Source organism: Cervus elaphus, chromosome 20, assembly GCF_910594005.1.
Source record: "Cervus elaphus chromosome 20, mCerEla1.1, whole genome shotgun sequence".
Classification (NCBI taxonomy): domain Eukaryota; kingdom Metazoa; phylum Chordata; class Mammalia; order Artiodactyla; family Cervidae; genus Cervus; species Cervus elaphus.
Window position 1 is genome coordinate 42,235,046 of NC_057834.1, and position 19,629 is coordinate 42,254,674.

Sequence of the window (19,629 nt, forward strand, 5' to 3'; positions counted from 1 at the left end):
TGTTTATAATGAGTACTTCACTTTGTTTTCTTACAAGCCCGGCTTCTATTCTGTTCAAGCTTAAGTTGAGTTCAGTGCTTGATTCCAAATTATTAGGGGCCTTGGACCACTGTAGAGAGGTATATTTTAAGGATTTGTTACCTAGATTGTCTTATAGAAGGAGCAAGCATCTATATTTGGGTCTCCACTTTAGTTAGTAATGTTGTAGTTTTTATGTATGATAAAAGATAATATTATAAAGTACTTTACCATTAAGACAGTGCTTTCATGAAATATAAGATGAGTTTGAAGTGTTAGCTACATCTTAAAGATGAGAAACAGGCTGAATACAACCCCAGAAATATTTAGTCATTTACTTAAGAGCGTACGCTTCTAATAAGGTGACGTGAGGATTTGAATCCAGTCTTCTAGAAATATTTCCTTTATCATATAAGGGATTTCTAGTTTTGTTGAAGAGACAAAAATTGCTTAACTAGGAAAATCTGAGAACAAGACTATGTATTTACTATAAATATAGACATTGGATGATATGAATGATAGGTAGTTCAAAGTAGGGAAAAAATCCTTGTGGCTGGATTTCAGAGAATAGGTAATGGATAAAGTTGGTCTTAAATACAAGAAGGATTTAGGTGGATGGAAAATAGTAAGAAAAGATTTTATGTGATGGGGAACAGAATGAGCAAACATGTTGAGACAGAAAAATATGCATAATATAGATGCTTTTGCTGCAGATTAAAAATCTTGACTAAAAATGGATTAAACATTAAGGACATCTATCATTAGATCCTTTAACTGAGAAAACTCAAGGTGGAGTAAGCTTCAAGCCCAGAACTTAAGTCTTTACTTTTCAACAGTTTTCTTGTCTCTGGCTTTCTAGCAGGAAGGCTGTGTTAATCTTAGGAATCGTTCAGATGTAAGATTGTGCAGATAAAAAAGAGGCCATGTCTTCCTGTGTCTTTCCTAAGTCTGTACCTTGTAAGGCAGAACTGTTTTCCCTTTATATCTCTTTGGCTGTGGTCATATTGTCAAGGGAAGTAGGATTGTCATGAGTGGCTCAGATGAGTGCTGATCAACAGAAAATGTAATGAGCTATGTATGTAATTTTAATTTTTTTAGTAGTCATTTGAAATAAAAATATTTTAAGGTGAAATTAATAGTTATTTTAATTCAAAATAGCCAAGATAATCTCAGCATATAATCAAAGTTTTTAAATTAATGAAAAATTCTAAATTCTTTTTTTTTAATCTAGTGTGTATACCAGAGCAAATAGTCTCAATTTGAGCTCATCCCATTTCATGTGTTCTCTAGCCATGTGTATACTGGTGGTTACCATAGTAGGCAGTGGAACTTTGGAGTAACAGTTTGTGGGTGGAGTTGATATTGGGATCAACCATCATAACACCACATGTAGCAGAGTAGCAGCTTGGTCTAAGTTAGGTCCCACGTTCTTCACTGTCAGTGATAGGAAGTCCAAATTACTCATCTGAATCTCCCAGTGAAAACATCTGCTTTTATACAGAATCTGGTGGAGTGTGTTATTCCACTTACATACTGTACTATACTTAATAAGATAAGTTCTCCCTAATGGGAAAAAACAAAGTGGACGACGCAGAACCTCATCAGTCTCTTCTTCTTCGTTTACCACTGTTTTATCCTTTACTTTTAATTTTTTGAGTATCTTACGATGAAAAACCTGAGACATTGTTGATCCAAACAGGTAAAGGCGTAAATGCCTTTTCTGTGCTTTCATACGTATCAATTTTACTCTTGGATTCTTTTATAACTACCTTTTTTTTGCATCTGTGGCAGATCCTTCATGAAAGTAGCTTATTTTTTCGTGTTAATATCTTGAGATCCATTGTTTTCTTTTTAGTTTTGAAAATTTTTTTTCTTTTATTTCCTGAAGTTTTTTTTTTTCTGAAGTGTTTTTAAACTAAATTATAGATATAATGATGTTTCACTCCTAAATACTTCATTATATATCTCTGAAAAGTAAGGACATTTAAAATACATAGGCATTCCTGTCCTCATCAGAAAAGATGGCCTTTTTCCATCTGCACCTCTTAACATGGGGCCAAGAGGTCAGAGAGCTGACGTTTACTGAAGAGTTAACACCCACTGCAGATCTCGTGACTCTACATGGACCGCAGTCAGGAATCTTAGGGAACACTTAGGATGGGTCCCTGAAGAATGTGGGTTCTGAAGGGTGATGGGAAGAGACACACTTGGTTATTCACATGAGCAAATGCATAACTACCGTACTCTGAAACACTTAGACGGCTCTGCATATGTAAAATCACTCGTGCACAAGCCACGGAGCAGGTGCATGGGAGACACCCAGGGAGAATGGGACTTCTGCCACAGACCGAGGCCAAGTGCGACAGAGTTGAGTGGTCTTCTGGGGTTCCATGCCCTGAGCAACCAGATCTGTGTTCAAGCTACGGGTTCTAATGGAAATCACACTTTGTGATAACTACAGGTTTAAACAAGTATAAACTTGATCAGTCCAGGTGATATAGTTAACACTTTAGTAAACTTCATTTCCAGCCTGAAAGAAATAAAATAAAATACATAGCCATAGTATCTTTATCAAGATATAACAGAATTAATCATAAATCTTTAATATCATCTATCTTCATTTTCAAGTTTCCTGAATTATCTCCAAAACATCAATGGGTTATTGTGTTTAAACTTGTTTAAGGGCAGTAAACTAAGGAAGAGGCAAGGTTGAGGGATGGATGCTCACTTGTGTTCACGAGTCAGGAGGATCCTTTGTGAAGAAAGACTTGGGAAAGGGAGAACCCCTTGTTTCGTAAAGTCATGGTATATATATATATATATATATACACACACACACATGGAATGATGAGATTGGATGAACCTTAGAAAGGCAAAAAGGATCTGTCCTTCCAAATTTGGAAAGCAGGAAGCAGAATCTACAGTATTTCACACCTATTTTCTCAAAGCAAGAGACTGTGGTAGGTGTTCAGGAGGTGAGCGTGATAGTGCTGGGAGGGACAGTGTTAGGATGGCCACTTTGGGAAATCAGTCATTCTTCCTCTTGAATCTTTCTCAAATCAACTCCTTCCCCCTTAGAACAGGTATGAAGGGTTATTAGAGATTCCTTAAATCCACTGATGGCTTTGGTTCCTTTCTCACTGATTTGCTTTGTATGAGATAATACATATAAATCTTAGGATGTTGCTTATGCATTAGAAATTGTTTAATAAATGTTACTATCGGTATTATGAGACAGCTGTAACAATAGAGCTGATATAGGAAAAGCCTTTAAGGGTGAGTGAGGTTGCCCAGGGAAAACACAGACTAGGAAAAGGCTTGGACAGAAGGCTGGGAAATACCGATGCTTTAAAGTGTTCTAGAAAAGAAAAAAAGAAGCTGAGAGAATTGAATTGAGAGGTAAAGGGCAAGAAAACAGGAGAAAAGATTGTCATTCCAGTAGTTACAGTTTCCCAAACATGTCATGCAGTTCCATGCCTTTGCTCAAGTTCTTCTCTTGTCTTCTCTGTCTGGCAGATCACTATTCTTTCAAGGTTCAGCTTATGTTATCAACTTTTCCTCATTCTAGGCAGAATTTTTTATTTATTTTGTTCTCATACCTAATGTACCTCTGGGAAGTGGTTCTAAATGGGTTTCAGATACCTTTGAGAATCAACACAAAACTTCCCAGAAAAATAAACATTTCACTCATTGCAGATAGTTTCAGGGGATACCTGGGTTCCCTGAGATCTCTTCCTTGGACCCCAGATTTTTTTTTTTTTTTTTTGGACCCCAGATTTAAAACCTCTGGTTTTTGTTCATTTGTTTTATTTCAGCTTCACTCATTTGGGAGTGGGGGGCAGGGGTTAGACAGTAAATAAGCACTTAAAGCTTCAAATTTACAATTTATGTGTTTGTAAAAACTTGAAAAGAATTTCAGTAATGTTAAGAAAAATACGAATAACTGTATTTTGCCTGTATAATTCACAATATGTAGCAATTAAAATATTTGCCAAAAATTTAGAATTGCAGCCTTATATAGAAGTTTGATAAAATGGCTAATTTTACAGTTTAATTATCTCAGTTTGTTAGCAATAACTCATAAGAAGGCGAGAAATTCTGTTCATGTTGTATGTCTTTTAAGGACATATCTGTTATTTGTCCTCGTTTAGTACATGTTCAGTAACTGTTGAATTATTCATAGGAGATAATCGTTGTCTCTCCTTGAGCAGAGGAATGAAGTAACACGGTATTTTAAGAGCATTTACTTGACGATGGTATATAAAAAATAGATACTGTTTATTGGGGAGATAGGAGGTATTGGAAGCCAGCTGATTAGCAGCTGGGCTTCTCCCAGGTTTGTACCTGTGAGAATGCAGAAGTGACAGTTCCTCGATGCATTTTGAAATAATGGTGATAGAACACAGAAGTTTGGAGTCGGATAATGCCTAAGTTTTGAGCCCAGGAGGAGGTGGGGAATTGAGAAGAAAAATGATGAGAAGCAGGAGGAAGCTGAATTAAGTTATAGTAGATGTGGACTATTCATGTTTAAATGTCTTGTAGAGAGTTCAAAATCTACAGTGGAGCTTTGGTGAAGACGTCTGAGCTAGAGACAGAAGAATACTTTTTATCACCAACACAACTGTTGAGAACCATTTTAAAGAAAAGAAAGAGACCTCATAAGTTACTGATACTATTGAAAATGAAGATATAGGAGTCAGAAAATAAAGATTATGAATCAGCAGGATTTTGGTCTTATTTTCAGGTGTATTTATCGATTATTTTTCTTCTTACAGCCAAGTGCAAGATCTGTGAGTGGGCATTTGAGAGTGAGCCACTGTTTCTCCAGCATATGAAGGATACTCATAAGCCTGGAGAGATGCCTTATGTTTGCCAGGTATTGCCTTTTCCTTAGGAAGCTTTATTTAGTCTTTTGCTCTCAGGCTGAATGTGAAGAATCCACTAATGAACATTGCCCATTACCTATTGCACATACTCAGTTTAAGGAACACTGAGGAAATACAAAAGAAATACTGAACCCAGGTTCTGTTTTCAGGGTTCTTCATGCAGGAGAAAAACATAAAGGATATTTGCATGTACCCAGCTGAGGAACCCAGTCTTGGAACACAATACCTGTAGTAAGGGAGTGTCTGGGACTTCCCTGTTGGCCCAGTGGCTAGGATTCTGCACTCCTAGTGCAGGGGGCCTGGGTTTGATTCCTGGTCAGGGAGCTAGATCCCACATGCAGTTCTAGACCCAGTGCAGCCAAATAAATAAATTAAATACTTAAAGTGAGGAAGTGTCTGTCTCCTGAATGTTCCCTGTGGAGATAGGAAAAAAACTACTCCTTCAGCCAGAATTTGGACTTTAAAGACTTTCCTGTCCTTCCCATTTTTACTATATTTCACGGCTGAATTAATGATCACAGACATAACCCTGCATTATAAAATCAGAAAAATAACTTGATTTCTGTACATTTATGAAAATATTTTTTTCTATGTTAACATTTTTGTTGCTTCCCCTTTTCTAAGGCCTCAGTTGTTCACTTCACTTTTAGCTTATTTTCCTTATGTGATTCAGGTGTGTCAGTACCGCTCCTCACTCTACTCTGAGGTAGATGTCCACTTTCGGATGATCCATGAGGATACTCGGCACCTGCTCTGCCCTTATTGCTTGAAGGTCTTCAAGAATGGCAGTGCGTTCCAACAGCATTACATGAGGCACCAGGTACCAGACACCAGGCAATTGCCCTGTTTAATTATGGTTGCTGGGGCCAGGACTGAGCGAGGCAAATAATTTTGGTAGAGAAGATTATATGTATGAGTTTGAAAAATGTATTGAATTTCAGTAATATGTACCAGGCACTGGGCTAGATGCTAGAGATTTAGTGGTTAAACAGGACAGTTAAACAGTACAATAAAGCAGGAACAATGTTGTGTTAGGGGAAATACAGAATATAAAAATGAACATAATCTACTCTGGGAACCTTGCAAGTCTTCCAAGAAAAGGGATGTTCAAGACCCGAAGGATGAGTAAGGATGAGCCAGGTGAAGTGGACTAGAAGGACAGCATGCTCAGAGGCACAGGGAGGCTCAAGGAATTAAAAGTTCAGTGTGGGAGGGGGGATCGGGATTGGGAATACATGTAAATCCATGGCTGATTCATATCAATGTATGACAAAACCCACTGGAAAAAAAAAAAAAATTCAGTGTGGTTGGAGTGTGTAGAGTATGGGGGAGGTTGGAGGTTAGAGAACAGATCTTGGAGAATCTAGAGCCATAAAAAGGAGTCTGCAGAACTTCCCTGGTGCTTCAGTGTTTAAGACGGCACTCCCAAATGCAGGGGGCCTGGGTTCCATTCTTGGTCAGAAAACTAAGATCCCCCATGCCTCATGGCACAACCAATAAACAAACCTGTGGCTTTAACTGACCAAAAAATAAAATAGTTTAAAAAAAGGAGCTTCAACTTTTATTATAAGAAGTTGTTGGGAGAAGTCTGAGGAAAACTGCCAAGAGGAACTTAGAGACGTGACCAGTAAAATATCAAGTGGTATCCTGGATGGGAACCTAGAATCAAGAAAAGAGTGTATGTAAATACTAAGCAAATCAACATAAAATACAGACTTCTGTTAATTAAAAAAGAAATTGATGTTGGGATGCCATTGAAGAGATTTTTAAATCCTGGAGTGATGTGTTCACATTGGCTTTTAGTTATGGTTACACTGACTGCTCCAAGAGTTAGGGAGACAAGCCAAAGGCTTTTTCAGTAGTTTACCTGAGAGATGATAGTGGCTATTGGCTTTTGAAATGAAGACAAAGAGGATTAGAGTTGCAAGATACTGCGAAGATAAGTGCTATCTGTAATTTAGAGATGGATTAGGTGAAGGTAGTGAGGGAGTAGTTAAGAATAGTGCCCAGGATTCTGTCTTGGGTAATTGGATGAATGGGGAGACTATATTGAGATAGGAACACTGGAGAAAGTAACTTTTGAGGGGAGGATTCTAAGTTTGGATGGATGTTCTGAGTCGGCAATATCTATGGACATCAAGTGTAATTGAGTACTAAATAGATAGTTGGATATACAGGTCTGAGGCCTGAATTGTGAAAGATGCTTAGAAATCATCATTATATAAATCCAGTAGATTTATACTTGTAAGTGGTAAGCTTCACCCCCACTCCCAAACCCCCAAATTAAGAATAAGGTGAAGGACCATTGAGTTTTCTCTCCACAAAGCCAGGGCCATAGTCCTGGAATGAAAATCCAAAGAGTCGCGATGTCGAGGAAGAGGCGGGGACAAAAGCATTTTGAAAGAAAGTGTATGGTCAAGTGTTGCAAGAAGGTATCAGCAAGATGGAAACGTGAGAGGCTGGCCTTTAATTTAGCCATTTTGTTGGTCAGCAGGGTAGAAGCCAAATTTCAGTGGGACAAATGAATGAGAGGTAAGGAAATGGAGACAGCTTACTTAAAGAAATTTAGGAAGGGTAGGACGAGGGGTGGCAGATGGAGGGAAGGAGGTAGCAAGGGAGAATTTGTTGTTGCTGCTGCTGTGTTTTGTTTTGAAGATGGAACATGTAAGCGTTTGTTTTAAAATGCTGCAGGAAAGCAGCCACTAGAGGGGAGAGTACATAGAGAGGGAACAAAATAGAGAACAAGATGGGTGCCCCGGTGGGTAGTATCCACGTGTGTGCACACGTGCCCTGGCTTCTCGCTTGTAAGCAACTTCTTAGGTTCACACATAGACTGCTGTAATCCACCACTGATGTATTTCCATGTACTAGTGTAGGAACTGTCGCCTGTAGCTGAGGTTACAGAGCCTTTGCTATCCTAGGAAGGAATCATAGACATGTGTCTTGTTTCAATACTGGGCAGACTGAATCCTCAAAATGGCCTTTCAGGGAGGCATATCTGTATGTGTTGATGTGTTAAGAGGGGAAAAACAGCACTGTGTAGGAAAGTGCTATTGTTTTTTGTTAAAAAAGAGAAAGGAAAACAGGGGTGGTGAATGGAGACATTTGAGTTTGCTATATGGTTATATGCACAGACTATCTGTGAAAGAATACCCAGGAAGCTGGTAACAAGTTGTTTCTGTGGAAGGGGACTGAGGAGTGGAGTTGAAGGTAAACTTACCACATGAAGGAGTACAAAAGAAAAGTATGATTTTTTTTTTAAACCATGTACATTTTATTGTATTTTTAAAAAAATAAGAATATCCAGTAGTAGCAATGTCCATCCACACTATAAAGATAAAGTAATAAGACAATCTCAAACTTATAGTTTATCAAGGATGAAATGAACATTGACAGTAATTCAAATAAAAACGATAACTAAACTAAAAAAAAAGTAGTGGGCAAGTAAAGCTTAAGCCACTCAGCCAAGCTGTTAAAGCAGGTCAGTGGGTGATGCTCCAAGGACCTAGTTAACCTGGCTTTCAGCCCATCTTTCTCTGGGAGCGTGGGCCGTGATGATTCTCACCACCTTATAAGGCTTGTAACTGTATTGCAAAATATATAAAGTTATAGATAAAGATTGAAAAATTAGGTTTAGTGTTACCTTGTCTATTTCTTTTTAACTCTGTTAAATTATCCCCAGAAAGATGGAAAGAATGCTGTGATTGGCACTGATCTACCTTCTCCTCAGGAAGAAAATTCATTGGGAACCTTTAAAGGATTCTGTCTCTTTTTTTCCCCTTCAGAAGAGGAATGTTTATCACTGCAACAAATGCCGGCTGCAGTTTCTCTTTGCCAAGGACAAAATTGAACACAAGCTGCAGCACCATAAAACCTTCCGTAAACCCAAGCAGCTGGAAGGCTTGAAACCAGGCACCAAGGTAAAGGGTTTGTCAACATTGCCTTCACGGATCCAAGAAGGGGAGGAATAGAGCTTTTCAGTGTTCTGAGGTTCTTTCCCAGGTAGTGTCTAATTATTCCTTCCCTTGACTCCCAGGTGACAATCCGGGCTTCCCGGGGGCAGCCGCGAACTGCTCCTGTACCCTCCAGTGATGGACCTCCTGGCAGCTTGCAGGAAGCAGCGCCACTGGCCTCCTCAGCGGACCCTCTGCCCGTCTTCCTTTACCCCCCTGTCCAGCGCAACGTCCAGAAGAGAGCTGTTAGGAAAATGTCAGTGCCTTCTGCTGGAGGCTGGGGGCGGGTGGGCACAGCTGTTCCCGAGAGCCAGTGTCATCTGGTAGCCTTTAAGCAGAGTCTGTTGCCTGAATCTGTACAGTCTGTGGGCCCCTGAGGCAGTAATAAGATTTTGTTTGTTCCTCTACAGGAGTGTCATGGGCCGGCAGACGTGTCTGGAGTGCAGCTTTGAGATCCCCGACTTCCCCAACCACTTCCCCACCTACGTTCACTGCTCGCTGTGTCGCTACAGCACCTGCTGCTCCCGCGCCTACGCCAACCACATGATCAAGTGAGTCAGGGTTAGGCCAGGTTTCTCTCTGGGATTTCAGGTCTTCAGAACTCATTTCATCCCCTCCCCTGCCTCTGGTGATTCCCCCTTCAGCTTTTAGAGCTGTTTGTGCACCTTTGCTAGCAGAGTCAGAGGCCAGACCCGGCTTTATTTGGCTTTCATTGGTCTGTAATCTGGTTTTGTACAACCTTGCTACTCAAAATGTGGTCCAACGGCCAGGGCGCTTCTTAGAAATATGGTCTCTGACCCTGGTCACCACCCCTCCACCCCCAAGCAGAATATGCCTTTTAATAGATTCCTCCCACCTCCAGGATCTATTTGCATATTAATAGGAAATATTAATGTGATAGGCTTGGGTTGAGGTTAGGATTGATTGAAGAGGCATTTCTTTTGTTCAGGCCTTGTCAATGGCTGGTGATTTCTAGTTAAGCGAGCAGAACCATGTAACTCATACAACTTTCTCTTTGTCTTTCTCAGCAATCATGTTCCACGGAAGAGCCCCAAGTATTTGGCTTTGTTTAAAAATTCTGTGAGGTAATGACAAACTTACTGATGGTCTGTTAATTTAATACATTAAATCCCTTATATTACTTTGGGGGATAGACATATGCATTAATTTGAGAGGAGAAAGGAGGAACACTCTTTTTCTTTATTAAGCCTTGAAGCTTAACTCTGAGTAGAGTTATTGCTGCATTTGTCTGACATACTCTTGACTCTCTTTCTCAGTGGAAGCAAGCTGGCCTGCACTTCATGTACCTTTGTTACCTCTGTGGGAGATGCCATGGCTAAGCATTTGGTATTCAACCCTTCTCATAGATCCAGTAGCATCCTGCCACGGGGTGAGTAAGAGAGATGGGAGTTGGAGGTGGGACTAAGGATACAGGTCATAGTGAGTCAGGTGCATCTCCTCCTGGCCTAACTCATTCACTGTTGAGACATACTTCACCAAGTTGGAAGCACTCTAACCTGAGATTTATATAAGACTGGGAAAGTAGTACATTTTTTGGTTAAAATCTCAAGAACTGTCTCAGGAGGGTTTGTTTCTTCACCAAGCTGACATTTTTTTATTGTGTTATTTCCCATAGGACTCACTTGGATATCTCACTCAAGGTAACAGAAACTCATTTGATGGTTTAATTTCTGTTTTATAGTATGTTTGTTCTTTATTACTACTACTAATATTATTATTTTGTTTTCCTCATTTAACTGAGCTTTTTCTTCCTCTTTGCTAACCGTTTAGGCATGGCCAGACTCGTGACCGAGCTCACGACCGGAACTTGAAAAACTTGTACCCTCCTTCCTTCTCCTCTAACAAAGCTGCCACTGTGAAGTCTGCTGGAGTCACCCCAGCTGAGCCTGAGGAGCTGCCAGCCCCCATGGCCCAGGCACTCCCGTCACCGGCCTCAACTGCAACGCCACCACCAACCCCCACGCATCTCCAGACTTTAGCCCTTCCACCCTTGGCTGCGGAGGAGGCCGAATGTCTGAATGTTGATGACCAGGATGAAGGGAGCCCAGCCACCCAGGAGCCTGAGCCAGCATCAGGGGGTGGTAGTAGCAGTGGGGTTGGCAAGAAGGAGCAGCTTTCTGTGAAGAAGCTTCGAGTGGTCCTGTTTGCCCTATGCTGCGACACGGAGCAGGCAGCTGAACACTTCCGAAACCCCCAGCGACGCATACGGCGTTGGCTCCGGCGATTCCAGGCCTCTCAGGCGGAGAGTCTGGAGGGCAAGTATCTGAGCTTCGAGGCGGAAGAGAAGCTGGCCGAGTGGGTGCTGACCCAGCGGGAGCAACAGCTACCTGTAAATGAGGAGACCTTGTTCCAGAAAGCCACCAAAATAGGACGCTCCTTGGAGGGGGGATTTAAGATCTCATACGAGTGGGCTGTGCGTTTCATGCTGCGTCACCACCTGACTCCCCACGCACGGCGAGCTGTGGCCCACACTCTACCTAAGGACGTGGCGGAGAATGCAGGACTCTTCATTGAATTTGTACAGCGGCAAATTCACAACCAGGACTTGTCCTTGTCTATGATTGTGGCTATTGATGAGATCTCCTTGTTCCTTGATACGGAGGTACTGAGCAGTGAAGACCGAAAGGAAAATGCCCTGCAGACAGTGGGCACAGGGGAGCCTTGGTGTGACGTGGTACTGGCCATTCTGGCAGATGGCACTGTCCTCCCCACCCTGGTTTTCTACCGAGGACAGATGGATCAGCCTGCTAACGTACCAGACTCTATCTTGCTAGAGGCGAAGGAGAGTGGCTACAGTGACGATGAGATCATGGAGCTGTGGTCAACCCGCGTGTGGCAGAAACACACGGCTTGCCAGCGCAGCAAAGGCATGCTGGTGATGGACTGTCACCGCACTCACTTATCAGAAGAGGTGCTGGCCATGCTTAGCGCCTCTAGCACTTTGCCTGCGGTTGTCCCCGCAGGCTGCAGCTCCAAAATCCAGCCATTAGATGTTTGCATCAAGCGGACTGTCAAGAACTTCCTGCACAAAAAGTGGAAGGAGCAGGCTCGGGAAATGGCAGATACTGCGTGTGATTCTGATGTCCTGCTTCAGCTAGTTCTGGACTGGCTGGCTGAGGTGCTTGGTGTTATTGGGGACTGTCCAGAGCTAGTTCAGCGGTCCTTCCTGGTGGCTAGCGTTCTACCTGGCCCTGATGGCAACATGAACTCACCCACACGAAACGCTGACATGCAGGAGGAGCTAATTGCCTCCCTAGAGGAGCAGCTAAAGCTGAGCGGGGAACAGTCCGAGGAACCCTCAGCTTCCACTCCTCGACCCAGGTCATCTCCTGAAGAGACAGTTGAGCCTGAAAGCCTTCACCAGCTCTTTGAGGGTGAAAGCGAGACCGAGTCTTTCTATGGCTTTGAAGAAGCTGACCTAGATCTGATGGAGATTTGAGTGTTGGGGTCATAAAGGGGTGTGGAGTAGGGGTGGGAAAGCGTGAGGGAGGGTAGAGGATAAAGGGGTATACCAAGTGGGGGTATTTGGTTTATATTTTTTAATTTTATGCCACCACTCCCCCCCTGATGTTGACTTATATACATCCCTGTGGATTTGTGGATTATTAGGAAAACCTATAGCGATCACGTCTGAGCCGATGAGCTGGCCTGTTGGTCATTCACTTCTGCTAAAAACAGGTTTTTGTGACTTTTTTTTAAATTTAAATCACTGTGTTTGGTATTTTTCTGACAAAAATCAAGAAAAAGAAAAAAAAATCCTTTGTGGGCGAATGTTAAATTTTTTGTTTCCCCTTTTACCTCAACTGTATCATAGTACATCTGGGTTTTGTTTGTTTTACTGTGTGGCCAATGTCTTTGGGCATGATGCTATCCAACCATTGTCAATGTGAGAACATTTCTGAAGATGGGAAAGACAAACATTGTAGCTCACAAACTGGTTTATTATATATATATATATGGATAAAAAAGTTTTTTCATTGTGGTCTTAACACTTTTATATAAAAATGAAAATGGAAAAAGAATCCCACTGAACTCTCTCTTCCTTCTCCTTTCTTTCCTTCCCTCTCCAGAGATGTTGGTTTCCACAGCAACTCTAGATATAAAATTGTGGCTTTAAAAATGCATGAAACCACCTTTAATCATCCAGAATGACGAGTAGATTTTTTTTTCCTCACCACCCTCCCTCCAACAAAAACACAGCAAAACCAATACTCTTTGCACTCGTGATCCTTGGCCCCCTTCCCCATTCTTACACCATCCCTCTGGACAAAGGATCATACATGGGTCATTAGCAAGCAAGAGGTACTGAGGTGATCACACAGAACCTTAGGGTGGAAGCCATTTCCAGTGTACGGGTCTTCATCCTGCAATCCACGGGGCAGTCCCTGCTTTGTCGAACTTCCTATTAAGTGGACAGCATATTTGTTCAAGGGATCACATGTCCTCCAGCCAGCAGCTAACTGCAAGAAGTTGTATTGAACTTTAAAAAGACCACTTGTTGAAATCCTGCTTACCCTGTGGCTTTCCCCTATTTCTCTTAATGCTTAGAGAAGAATCTGACCTGAAGAAGAAACACGTAAGGGTGTGCACAAAGAAAAAGACATGAATCTTTATTTTTCACTGCCAGCTTCAAGGAAAGAAATTTTTTTCTACGATTTGCATGAGGGAATTTTTTTTAATCGTATGTACTCATGGCTATAGACTGAAATGTACTGTGACAGAGAAGGAGCAAAAAAATCCAGGTCTGCCTTTCCCACAGCTGTACTGTCCTTCCGTCCATCCTGAGGCTTTCTGCAGCGTTCCCCTTCTGTGAGCCAAGGAGGCAACCCGTGTAGGCTTGTAAATGGTTCATCTTTAAAGTGTACATAAGTGGAACATTTAATAAAATGAGGGGAAATGGATTTATAAGCAATGTGGTTTTTTTCCTAGGTGACCCTATTTGAACAGGCTTTCACAGACTGGGAGGTGCTCAAAATGTGATGGGCCTGGTGGTATACCACCTGTTTCTCCTCATGTTTTTCTTTTTGTGTTTTTTAACTCCCAGCACACTATAATATAGTGAACTGGAGTGTTCCCTTCCGTAAACAGCTTGGCCAGCTTTGTGAACCCATGGCATATGAAAACTGAATGGAGGAACCACCTGGGCTTCTCTTCCCCAGCTTTTTGCCTGATTGCCATTTTGACAGAATATGGACTTTTGAGTCAAAACTTTGCCTTTCAGAAAGTTCAAGAACTATGGTCAACTCTTATGTACAGTGACTAATCTTTCTCTTTGGTAGTCTCTGCAGCAGCCCCAGACTTAGCAGAGCTGGGTTCCTGGCCTCTGCACACTGTATGACTTTCCTGATGGGTGATTTTTCTAAGGCCATAATACCAACAGTGGATCGGCTGGGTTTTGGCCAGGAAGTTATTACTTTTGTGGATTCTGCCTGCATGGCTTAGTAGTAGAAGGAAGTTTTTTTTTGTTTTGTTTTTTATAATTCAGTTTAATCAATAAACAAGTATTTATTATTGACTACTTTGTGTTGAGACTGAGTGTGTGAAATTCAGATTGAAAGCTGATGGTTTTCTTTTGCTTAAATTTCTCTAACTGTAATCATGGGTGACACAAGTGAAAGGGTTTTGATTTCTCCCTCAGCTCTCACCTCACTGAATTTCAGGCATACCTTGGAGATACTGCAGGCTCGGATCCAGACCACCACAATAAACCAACTATCACAACAAAGCGAGTCACAAATTTTTTGTGTTTTCCTGTGCATATGTTTATACTATATTAAATATGCAATAGCACTATGTCTGAAAAAATTAAGATACCTTAAAAAATACTGCCAAATAATGCTTATCACCAGGTGAGTCTTCAGCAGGTTGTATCTTTCTTGCAGTAGTAACATTAAAGATGACTGATCACCATAACAAATAATGAGAGTTTGAAATACTGCAAGAATCACCAAATATAACACAAAGTAAGCAAATGCTGTTGGAAAAATGACACCAAAACTTACGAGCAGAGTAGCCAGAGACCTTCAGTTTTGTAAAACACACTGCAGTATCTGCAAAGCATAAAAAACAAGGTATGCCTGTAATAGTTTTGGGGTTTCCTGCCTAGACTAGTTTCTCAAAAAGAGGTTTAGAAAAGATACACCATCAGTATTACCCAGGGTGTTTTTTAAAATTTGAGTTTTTTTAACACCATCCTGGCAAAAGAACTGGCTGATAACTCCCAACTGATTTGACTCACAACTACAGGACTTCTTAGTGAACACACAATACTTCTAAGAGGTCTTCTTAAAGTGCTAGAAATCAGTAGGAGATTTGGAAATAAACATTTAGGTTATATGTCAAAATTAGGTTTCCCCATGAAGGGTGAGGATGTTGGATGGGTGCAGGATTAAGGCTATTACTTCTGGTTTGGGAGTAATCTACAGCTCTACTAGATGTTACATTTCCATCTTTGAAATGACGTTTTAACTAAAATTGCATATGCAGTCAACATTAACCAGAAAGTCTGTATTTTAGTCTAGGGCATGGGTGAGAATGTTGAAGAAAAGTGTTAAACACAAAAGCTAATTGTATTATCACACAAAGATCAAGTCTGACTTATACAGAAAGCAGCCTTCAATACAGACCCAAATGAAGACAGTAGTGGATCTGTATTATGCAGAACAGTCTATGTGTGCTACAAGAACCAGAGTTCTCTGACCATGCAGGGAGATGGCATATAGCAGTACTGAGCAGTTTCATTCTTGGTGTGACTTAGTCAAACAATACAACCACTGAGCCAGCACTTCAAAGGATTTATTTATTTTACAAAAGAATAGTACCTTTGAACCAGCCAAGTTCAAAGTTAGAAGAAGGGTACAACTTCAGTTCTGGATAATGCATCTGTATTTCATTCAAAGCCACTATAAAAAAGATGATAAAATCGTGAAGTCATAGTGAGAAATCAATTCCCAAAAGTAGCTCTATCTTCAACCCAAACCCTTGCCACCCAGAGAATTTTTGGTTGAGACCTCCAGAAAAACCAACCTTACTACAACCAGGGATCTCCCAACTATTATTCCACTGTAATTTTAATTTCAGTCACCTGATCATGTGGGCAATATCCCAGTTGGTCTCCGCAGACAGGGGTCCCTCTATTTCAACACCTTTTTCAGTTACAGTGGCGATTTGAAACTGAAAAAAAAAAGCAGAGCTCTCAATGAAAATACCAATCCTGTCATCAAAGAAGTCTCGGGCCTGGTCAAAGGTCAAGTGGAGGGTTTTTCTGAAATGTGAAAAATAGGAGACACAAACGGCCTGTTCTTCAAAGTATAGAGACTCAGGAATCGCATAACCTGCCAATTAGATCCCCATTTACTATTCATACTTCTCACCCGGTTATAAGAACGGGCATCTCGATAGTACAGCACTCGCATGCAGCGTTCCACTAGTTCTCGGGCCTCTGTCTGGCTCAGCACTGGCTGCTTCTCCAGAACTTCTCGCAGCAGAGGCTAGGGAGATCAGGGGAAAAAACATAGGCGATACCATGGGCTGAATACCTGATGATCTGTTGCAAATCCAAGATGTAAAATAAGTCATAAATGAGTGAAAAGCTGACATTCCACCTACTGCCTCAGCAGAATGAATTCTGCTTAACTTGTGTTAAGACCCACTTGAAGGGGAAATTCATGGGTGTCCTCACTTTGCATACATATACTGACTCACTCCAGGACATACCCCACCTTGTCATTATAGCCTCTGGACCAAAAATAAACCCAGCAGCAGGGATCATAGTCTGTTTCTCATGTCAGAATTTAAAGGTAAAATAAGCAGACAGCCACTAATCCCCTTACCTTCTGTCTTCTACCCCTCAACTGACTACTTACCTGAGCCAGGTATGCACCGTAACCAGTGGCCAGCGAAGGGGCTTCATAGGCTACACCAAGCATGTCCACATAACCCAGGAAGCTAAAAACACACAATAGGTCATCTTAGGTTTCTGTATCTTAGCTGAAGAATGGGACTATAGGGGCTGAGGCAGAAGTGGAATTCACTCAGGGGGAAGCGACAGACACTACAAAGGCACTAGAGGTTGGGTGCTCAAGGAAATTATTTGTTTTAAAATTAACCTCTCTCCATCAGCATAACCTCCAATGACCATGGTGTTCCACAGGGGGTTCATCTTGGAGCGTCGACTATACATGGCCCTGGTCAGCCATGAATGAATAGCTTTAGGACTATAGCTGTGTCCATCTCCCAACAGCTCTTCATCGATCCTTAGAAGAATCGGTTATGAGAACAGGGAGAGAACAGAAGTCAGGATTTCCATCCACCCGCAAAAGACGTTATCACAATCTTCCCTATTTAAACCCACTGAAATAAACTATTTGCAGAAGTTCTCACATCTTCCACCCCCAGCAAGTCTCCCTGCCCTCTACCCGCAGAAATTTCTGAAGGGATTAAAAAACAGTGGGTTCCCCTCCCCACTTGACAACTACTATTCTCTAGATGACTTACACCATTTGCCCGAGAACTTGCTTCAAATACTGGAAATCGGCATAGTCTCCGGAAGCACCCAGCATGGTGCTGTTGTTGACTCGCATAATACGAGAGATGTTGCGGAAACGAGCCAAGGAGCCGTAGGAGCCCAGCATGTCTGCTGCGATCACCACTCCGCCCTCAAACTTGAGACCCAGGACAGAGGTCCCGGTCACCATGGGGTTCCTAAAGAGAGAGGGAGGTCTGGCGAGGGGCGGCGCGGCGGAAAGCACGAGCCCGCTTCCCGAGCCGTGGATTCCGTTTCTGACTTTCCACGGCTCCTTTCATTCTCCGAGACTCTCCTCCCCGAGCTCCCCCGCGGTAGCGCGCACCGGGGTCCTCTCCTCGACCTCCCCGGCTCCCAGAACCGGCCGGCAGCACCAGGCCCCACCGTCCCTCCCCCTGCGCAGGCTAAGGCGCCGAGAGCTTACTGGGTGCGCATAATCGGACCCCCGTAGTGCGCGGACGCCGGATCCGCAGAGGAACCGGGAGTGGGCGGAATGCGGTAAAACTGCCCGGGGACCGGACCACCGGCCCAAAGTCCGGACCGCGACTCCAGCAGTGCTTCCATCTTAGTCACGGTAGCACGAGAAGTGAAAGCTTTTGCACCAACGGAAGCGGAAGTGATCCTTCAGTGCCGCACCTTTCTTCTTCCTGCAAGCTACTTCCAGCAGCCATATTGATAAGGTCGGGGTCGACCGTACCCTTGTCCCGGGCAGCGACCGAGACCCTGAGAATTGGAATTGCCTGACCTCGTGTCACTACGCGGTAGAGTCTGGACTAGAACTGTGTTCAGACACACGAATTCAAGGAAGGGGTGGGTGGGGTGGGAGATGGGTATGGAGCGGGGGTGGGGCACTTCAAGACGCTGACACTGCGCGAGGAAGCACCTCTCCTTTTAGATTGGAAAAGGAAACCCCATACGAAACTAACAGTGAACTCAGGGTCTCTTAAATTTGTATTTCTCAAAGCAGCTTCATGTGGCTTATTCGACCCACTTTACAGATAAGAAACCGAGACTTGTGTAGTGATTAACCCGATCACAGAGCAAGTAATGGTAGGTCTGAGTTTTCAAACTCAGAATTTAAAAAGGAATCAAACAGTTGCGAGTACCCTGGGATATGTGCTATCTCAGATGGATCACTCACTCTCTAGGACCTTGGACAAATCTCTGAACGTTTTCTGATTGGCAGATGCTCTTGCCTACCTATTAAACAGAAGAAAAATTACATCGACTGTGGGAGTGTAACTAAACTCCAGGCGTTCCCATCTCTGTGATTCTGCCGCAGTGCCTGGAAGCAGTGTCTGGAATCAAATAACCCGCAAACTAGTCCTTCGCCACTCCTCCCTACACAACTAGATTCAAAATGTTTTACTCAGCAGGAAACCAGATCAGTTTTGTTTTTTAAATTCCCTGAGTTAATTTGAACCAAAGCAATGCACGAAATTTTAGCCTAATTGAAATGAAGTTATTTCATTAGGTCTTGAAACCCTGTAAAGGGAAGGGTCAAGATCTTGCGTTAGAGGCACCCAAATGATGCTCTTTGTGTCAATTTTTGGACTTGAAAACCAGATAGTCTATTTTTTTCTTCTAATTAATAGCCATCTTCTCCCAACCCCCATATTCCAGGTGATTCTTGGGCCTCTCAGAGGCGTACTTGGACACATAGCAGGTGATAACAAAAGGCTTAATGGGATTCCTCCAAAACTGCTAAAATCCTTGACTTTCATAGCTAGGAGACCCCTCATCACATGAACTTTAAAGCAATTAGCCATCAATTAACTGACTATATCCTTGTTTGTAAGTGGCCTGAGGTGGCTTGCTGGTTTCTGGTCTCACTCCATTTTGGATCCCTAGATTAAGGCTCTGGTAGGGCCAGTACCAGTTCCAGAGATCAAGCAGGTAATAAAATTCTACAGGGTCTAAAAGAAGAAAAGTGAAAGAATCTAGATTCATCCAGCCTGAGAGTAGGATAACAGGGAAAGCAAACCACTAATGTTTGATGATGCAGCATTCAGAAGGTGACTAGCTTGTCTTTTGTGCTAAGATGAAAACAAGAAGTCGTAAGTTAAACTGAAACACGGCAAGTTTAAGAAGTTTCTTCTCTTTTTAAATCAGGTCTGGTATTACCTGGAAAGTCATTTTTAAGTTTGCCCAGTTTTCTGTGGTTGGCTTTAAGTTTAATTAGTATTTAGCTCTCACCAGTGTTCAAGCTTTTAAAACAGTAGTCATC

At 42.3% G+C, this 19,629-nt stretch overlaps 2 protein-coding genes across 8 annotated transcripts in view; one reads left to right on the forward strand and one right to left on the reverse strand.

Annotated features, from left to right (window-relative positions):
• Positions 1–14,396, forward strand: part of POGZ (pogo transposable element derived with ZNF domain) — a 57,688-nt gene extending 43,292 nt beyond the window's left edge. For all 7 annotated transcript variants that reach the window (XM_043876022.1, XM_043876018.1, XM_043876023.1 and 4 more), the window contains 9 exons: positions 4,794–4,894; positions 5,578–5,724; positions 8,690–8,824; positions 8,941–9,113; positions 9,268–9,408; positions 9,886–9,942; positions 10,135–10,247; positions 10,494–10,518; positions 10,649–14,396. In XM_043876022.1, coding sequence (XP_043731957.1) covers positions 4,794–4,894; positions 5,578–5,724; positions 8,690–8,824; positions 8,941–9,113; positions 9,268–9,408; positions 9,886–9,942; positions 10,135–10,247; positions 10,494–10,518; positions 10,649–12,317 — 2,561 coding nt within the window. In that variant the 3' untranslated portion in view covers positions 12,318–14,396. The remainder of the gene's footprint in view (positions 1–4,793; positions 4,895–5,577; positions 5,725–8,689; positions 8,825–8,940; positions 9,114–9,267; positions 9,409–9,885; positions 9,943–10,134; positions 10,248–10,493; positions 10,519–10,648) is intronic.
• A 1,261-nt stretch (positions 14,397–15,657) lies between these two features.
• On the reverse strand, positions 15,658–18,006 carry PSMB4 (proteasome 20S subunit beta 4). The gene is made up of 7 exons (XM_043877777.1): positions 17,827–18,006; positions 17,375–17,581; positions 16,987–17,133; positions 16,744–16,825; positions 16,252–16,368; positions 15,963–16,051; positions 15,658–15,780 (listed from the first exon to the last, which is right to left on the reverse strand). The coding sequence occupies exons 1-7, from the start codon at positions 17,964–17,966 to the stop codon at positions 15,768–15,770; spliced, it is 795 nt and encodes a 264-aa protein (XP_043733712.1). The 5' UTR covers positions 17,967–18,006; the 3' UTR covers positions 15,658–15,767.
• Between the last annotated feature and the right edge of the window lie 1,623 nt (positions 18,007–19,629).

Bases quoted from the DNA above. Each gene is read 5' to 3' on its own strand.
- PSMB4 (XM_043877777.1), bottom strand. From the start codon at position 17,966: ATGGAAGCACTGCTGGAGTCGCGGTCCGGACTTTGGGCCGGTGGTCCG. The intron at 16,826-16,986 runs GTTAATTTTAAA...GTGTGTTTTTAG, and splicing joins GGTTATGCTGATGGAGAGAG to CTTCCTGGGTTATGTGGACA. The intron at 16,052-16,251 runs GTGAGAAGTATG...TTTTTTTTTCAG, and splicing joins ATGCCCGTTCTTATAACCGG to TTTCAAATCGCCACTGTAAC.